The following is a 6515-nucleotide window of genomic DNA, read 5'->3' as shown; positions in this document are numbered from 1 at the left end:
CCAAATCAAGATTTTGAGTGCTGGAGTCAGCAATTGAGCAAACATGAGACAACAATTTCTGAGCCACTGCCAGCTGGAATGGACGAATCTGATGCTGTTCAATATTATAACCTGGGAAGAGGCAAAAACATTTGTTCAGTTGTGTGACAGAAGTCTAATCTTATACTCCTTAAAGTCTGCTATCTCCTGGAAGTCTTCACAGCTCATGGTGTAAAGTTCTTTGTATGAAGCTCTCCTGTATAATGTAGATGTTCTAAAGCAATGAAATCCTTCAGACAGAGGGAGAGTAAAGCCTATCAATTTTCAGAGTTCCTCTACATGTTCCCTGGTCCCCAAACTGCCCAAGAACTCAATTCCACACATGTATTGTGAATGTCCCTTTAGGCCTTCATGAAGTCAAAGTCCTCACTTAATAAACAAACTAAGATCAAATAAATGATCCACTTGAAGGACGATCGTGGAGTGGAACTGTAGCCGCGTATACATTAGAATCAATGTTTACTTTCAAAGATTACACATAGGAAAGATGGGGGCTGAGATCAGAGGTCAGTGATTAAGGGGAATCTCAAAAAATTGTTAGGCTTTACTCTACTCTGCTCCCTTTCTAGATGTCTTCATTACTTACTTGTGCACACAGATGCTCCGGTTCCATCTAGAGCTGTTGTTGGCTTATTCACTGAAGCATAAAGAGATGAAGAAATGTGGCCTTGGTTTTCTTGATAAAATTTGTCAAGCAAAAGATCAATGTCACCCTCTGCCAAATTGAAAGGAGAATGAATATTAATATTCATGTTGATAATAATAACACCACATAACTCCAACAGCATTTTTCATCAGGGGGCTTCTAAATACTTTATACACTCCAGTTAGATGCTCTGAAACCCCGGCTTCTGCTATTCTGCACTGAGGCTCTCTTGCTGGCTCCTGTTGGATCTGTATGCACTTTTTAAATCAGGACTGTCCTACTGGCAGCCCACAAAGGTTAAGTTACCACCCCTGGCCTCCCACCACAGCCATTACCTACTGTGTGCATCAGCAGTTGGAGACTCTGGGCTCTCTACTTCCCTCCTCTAGCTGCTGTTTCCTGCCCCTGCCCAGTAAAGAGAGCTGAGGGCACGGGTGGATCTAAAGGGGGTGCTGTGGCATGGCTGCAATCCCTCTTTCATACCAAACCACATCTTGGGAGCTTCTGGTGGCTTTTTTAAAGTCTTCAAAGCATGTAAGACTCCCCTCTGTGTTCAAAGACACTTCCCCATCCCTCCTCTCCCCTCTGTGTCACTGCTGCTTTTCCTGCTGTCCCAAGCAAGAGGGAAGCTCCTGCAGCCAGACCATGCAGGGTCTGGGCTCAGCTAGGAACAGCAACAGCAGCAGCAGTGATGGCAGGGGGAAGGGAGGAATGAGTTCCCCAATCTGCCCAGTCTTCTGGAAGCAGGCATAGAGAGAGAAAACACCCCCTCTGCCCATTGCAACCAGTACTGCCATGGTTCCTAGCCTCCACACAGCTTGGCTGGAGCAGGCAGGAACAGCTTCCCCCACCCCAGGACAATGGGAAAAGCAACAGGGGCTGGTGGGAGAAGGAGGGATGAAAGGGAAAGGGAGGGGCATGCCTTTGAGCATGGAGGGGAAAGGGTGGGGGATTCTTGCCTACTTTGGGGAAAGCAAAAACCCCAGAGACTCCCAATCTATCCACACCAATAGGAGGGAGACTGGTAGCTGGGGGTGCAGCCAGCCCTGCAGCACAGGTGACTGTTTCCATACCTCTCTTGGCCAAATCCTGGATCCACCCCTGGCTGAGAGGGAGGCTGGGGTGCATGGTGCAGCAGGGGAGGAAGGTTGCGGGTGCTCAATGCAGCAGGAAGGGGGCATCCACAGCCCAGGGGTTCATGGTTTACCCTGCTGTGTCCCCCAAAATTGCAGCTCCCAATGGTGTTGCCCATGAGAAGTGTGGCCCCTAGTCATTTAGAAGTTGAATAACCTTGGTTTAACTAAATTTTCACTGGGCCAGAACACAACTCTGCCACCCACTGCTGAGGACATTTTCATGGGTGGATGAAGACCTAGGTTCAAACCCCTACTCCAAAACAAAGCAGAGCAGTAGCTCTTTCAGCCAAGGTGACTACCTAAGCATCAGGCTCTTCTGTTCTCTCATGGGCAGCAGAAAAACACTTTGAAAAGTCTCAGTTTTTCCTTAGTCAGAAATGGATAATTAGGATACATCTCAAAAAGTTTCACAAAATGGGAAGATATATTACCAGGTCTTCTCAGGTGATACACAAAAACAGAAACAAGACACCTATTGATTTGTGCCACCGCATAGGCAACTGGTAGTGGGGACACAGGGGGCATGTGCCCCCCCGACAAGGCCATCCCCACCACAGATGCTGCCGGCAGCATCTGCTGGTGCTCACCAGCTCCGTCCCTACCACCGACACCGCTGCCAGCTTCTGCGGGTACTCCCCCCAGACCCAGGAGGCACCAGTTGCCCACCGTATATCACATTACATTCATCCAGAGCCCTTCTTGTTCTTGGCCAATGAAAGACATTCAGAGAACACAGTGCTAGTATTGTACTGTATTCACTGAGCACTTGTGAAGAAACATTTTAATATACCTATAATTGAACCAAGGACAGCCAGGGTGATTCCAAAGTGCAATCCAGTGAGTCCACACAGTGTGCATAGCAATTATTTTAGGACTTTCATTTACTTCTACTGCTCAAGAAAAAGAAAATGTTCACTTCAGTGCCTTTAAGAGTTGTATTTAAAAGAAACTTAGAGCAGAAGGAGCTTCTGCATAAAAAAGCAAATGATAGGTCAAAGAAAGCAGAATCTTCCTCAAGTAAGTCTCATGGCATTTAATGGGCTTGATGAACTTAATTTCCCCTAGTCACAGCCTCAATTATCCTCACTTGGTGAAATAATAGTTTCGTAGCAATATTCTCTCTCATTTCAGAGGTCAGGATGGAGTTTATACTGAGATGAAGACAAAGGAATAATACTGAGTGACAGGACAAATTAGGTAGCAGTGAGCTAATTAGCTCACCCTCATACCTGTGCAACCAGCTGAGGAGGCAGCCTGCATACAGCAGTGAAGTGTGTTGGATAGAGACTGTGCACAGAGCCATATCCATGCTTTGATATGGGCAACTAATTTCCATTTGTGTTGATGGAAATATATGCATGTATGAATGCAATTTGCACATGGGGATCTGACGTTTTTCAGATAAGTTTTACTTTTCCAGATTGTTATTGTCCCTTTCTGACAGACTCCCACTGAGTTCAAAGGATCAGGCCCTTAGGATCACGTCTGTTTATAGCATGTTATATACCTGGGCAGAGGGTGCTAAAATAAGATCCCAGAGTTTCAACTTTCCCGGTCACCAGTTGATAATTAACTTCCTTCTGGTAGTCTGCAGGGGTGAGCATGCTTTCAGACAGAACTCTTGCCTGGTATTTCCCTAAAAAACAAAAATGACACTTTTTTATATGAAACGTTGAATGCAGTTTGAACCAAAATGACAATGTTCTAAATCAACCTTCCTTGTTCAAACAGTAGTGTTATGAGTGGGGTCAGGGAGCTGCAGGGTTTAACACAACTGTTGCTTACCCCTCTACTATTGGCATGTCTCCAATAGGACTCCTTATGCCAGAATTTAGAGGGAAGCCCTGGTCCTGCTCATCCCACTCCCAAATTTCTGGTCCCTCCAGGAGCCTCGCCAAATAGATTATATGGCTCCATGAGCCAGATCTGGTCTGTACGTCATATCTTTTACCATGCTGCTCTACATTATAAGTAATAATAATACCCAGCTATGGGAATATCCTCAAATTAAAGGTAACACATATCACTCCCAATTTATGCAAACCCCACTCTTAATATTTTTTTCTTTCAGAAGTTGTTAAAGCAGAGAAGACTGCACAGAGTCTCTGGATTTGAACTGTAAAGATATTATTGCATGGGTTTTTATCCATTATTATGTGCATGTTCAAACCCAGTATTTTAATTAAAACTGTAGTGTTCTAGTAATTCTTTTGTCATTTTAATCAGTATGGCCCCAACTAGGCTTTAGCTGTCCCAGGAAGAAAGCCGAGATTAAAAAAAAAAATTGTGAAATTGGGAACATATTCTATTCTCTACTACAAGTACGTTATATTTCTATTAAACACTAAAAGCAGGACAGCTTTCTAAGTAGCTTCAACCAAACCTCAAAATTAGCTTGCTCATTGTCATATATGTGCAAACACTCCTTTACAGTGAGGCACTTCACCCAGAAATGTAGAAAAGTGCATGCACAAATGGCGATGCAAGAAAACTAAACTAATATTTAGCTCTACATGGGAAAACACCGAGCCAATTTCTCATAACAGACAATGATAAGAGTTATACAGGTCGGTCTAAAGATTTTCTCTGTGATCTCACCTGTCACCACAATGCAGGAATCTATGGCTCTGTTTCTGCTAGCGCATAGGATCACCACGTAGTTCGTCTTCACTAGCTTTCCTTCAATGATCAGCTTAAACATTTCTGAAAGTCCCTCAGCTAGAGAGTAACTGCACTCAATGATATGGACACTGTCATTGCAAGAACTGGCAGCTAACCCTGCTAGCCAGGGGAGCTGGGCAGATGTCACTGGTGCAATCTGGCTGGGAACCTGAGGGAAAGTCTGTGGAAGGGCCTGCTGATACTGGCGGATTTCAGAGAGATGAGACTCCCTCCATGAGCGCATGAATATTTGCTCCAAATCCTCAATCAAAGGGACTTGGTCTGAAGCTAAAGAAACATCAAAAGAAGAACAGAGTATAAACCACTTAAAATATGATGCTTAGCCAAAATAAAACCCTCTCATCTGAGAAACAGAGCTAAACAAAATCTTTGACTCCTGGATCCATTTTGGTTTAATACATAATCACTCCATTGTCTTTCCTGAAGTTATATCTAATTTGCAGTATAAGTAGGCCCTCTGCCCATATACAAGCTTTGAAACCAGATTCTGGCCCATATCACAACCCCCTGAGTCTCTTGGTCAATGTGCCTTAAGTAGAAGCTGGACATTCCCTGAGCACTGGGGAATAGCCAGTGCTTAGCACAAGGTATAAACAGGCGTCACCAAATGAAGTGGATCAGCTGTGTTGGGATGTGTCAACTGAGCCACTTCACTGGGTGAGACAGACACTGCCCATTGGTCTACAGGGCCAGGTCCACCAGCTGGCGCCCGATTCTAGAGAAAACACTCAGGCAAACATGCCTCTGAAAACAGGGCAGCCCCAGGTTTCTTTGCTAGCAGAGGATCACCTAGGGAATCCCTGAGCACACCTCTGCAACTGGGAAAACCAATTGCAGATACACCGCAAGTCAGATATCCCAAGCATGCATCTCTACAAATGGGGGAACCTGTGCAGGCACTCCCTGGGCTTTAGGGGCCCTAAAAAACCTAACAGACGTTGACCACAATCAAGTAGCACAAATTGATACCACCTATATTCCGTCTGCAGATTTTAGGCATTTGTGGTGAAACAAGGCACATGGATGTGTGTTTACTTATTCTTTGTGCCACCATAAAAATTTATGGTGGCAGAAGATGACATCTGTTTCCAGCCACACGCTGTACTACCTCCATGTTACTCCATTCCAGCTTCTTATCAGGAGCTAGCCTATATGAGACCATGGCCTGCTGGAGAAGTCCTGGCTAGTACCTAGCAGATATTATGGTCAATGTAAGTTAGAGCACATTTCAGCAAAATGTAGAACCAGGCCCCAGCAGCCCTAGGCATCAGTGGAGTACACATATGCTAATCCTCGGTTCATCCAGTGCTACCCATATAATATTCTGGTACTTCTGTATTGCCGGTGCCTCTTAACTTTACATCATCTGCAAGTATCATTAGCATACTCCAACTCCAAGTTTATTAATGAAAACATGAAATCACACACAAAAATAACCCTTAAGGAACTCAGCTAGTAACTGCTCTTCAGCCCCATAGTTCCTTTTCATTCACCAATGGCAAATGTTTTACTTCTATACAGATGAAAAAAAAACCTCACCTAGCTGAACAAGGTAGTAGACTGTTAGTAACAGCTGCATCTCCTCTGAGATCGGCTGTATTGTGGAAGCACCATACTGTTCATAAGCTCTAGATATAGACTGAGAATTTCTGTAGCAGGTGTACAAAAGTGGACTCACTATGATGTCATTAAGGTTCCCACAAAGATAAGGGAAGTTTCCATGACCTGTAAAATAAACAATATTTGCACTCACCAAATTAATTTAATGTGTATGAATCAAACAGTCTGCTATACTTTAGTACTCAGGAGAATTTGAAGAAGCCAGTGTGATAGTATTCATTGGTTTATACCAGGGGTAGGCAACCCCTGGCATGCATGCCAGAATGTGGCATGCAAAGGCATTTTGCTTGGCACATGTGCCTTAGGGCAGATGGTGGGGAAGGGGCTGGTGGTATCTCTTATATTGCCACAACAAGGATCGGGCCCCAAGCAGCTCCCCACCATCCACCCCT

General features: G+C 44.5%; 1 protein-coding gene across 1 annotated transcript in view; it reads right to left on the bottom strand.

The window, feature by feature from the left end:
- Window positions 1-6515, bottom strand: part of GREB1 (growth regulation by estrogen in breast cancer 1) — a 219612-nt gene that overhangs the window by 55407 nt on the left and 157690 nt on the right. Inside the window, exons 10-14 of the mRNA XM_019520757.1 lie at window positions 6043-6228; window positions 4420-4770; window positions 3329-3457; window positions 626-754; window positions 40-111 (exon numbers count right to left, since the gene is read on the bottom strand). Of these exons, the coding sequence (XP_019376302.1) occupies window positions 40-111; window positions 626-754; window positions 3329-3457; window positions 4420-4770; window positions 6043-6228 (867 nt within the window). The remainder of the gene's footprint in view (window positions 1-39; window positions 112-625; window positions 755-3328; window positions 3458-4419; window positions 4771-6042; window positions 6229-6515) is intronic.

Source organism: Gavialis gangeticus, unplaced genomic scaffold (assembly GCF_001723915.1).
Source record: "Gavialis gangeticus isolate Ggan-Ray unplaced genomic scaffold, GavGan_comp1, whole genome shotgun sequence".
Classification (NCBI taxonomy): Eukaryota; Metazoa; Chordata; order Crocodylia; family Gavialidae; genus Gavialis; species Gavialis gangeticus.
This window is presented reverse-complemented; position numbering and strand designations above follow the sequence as displayed.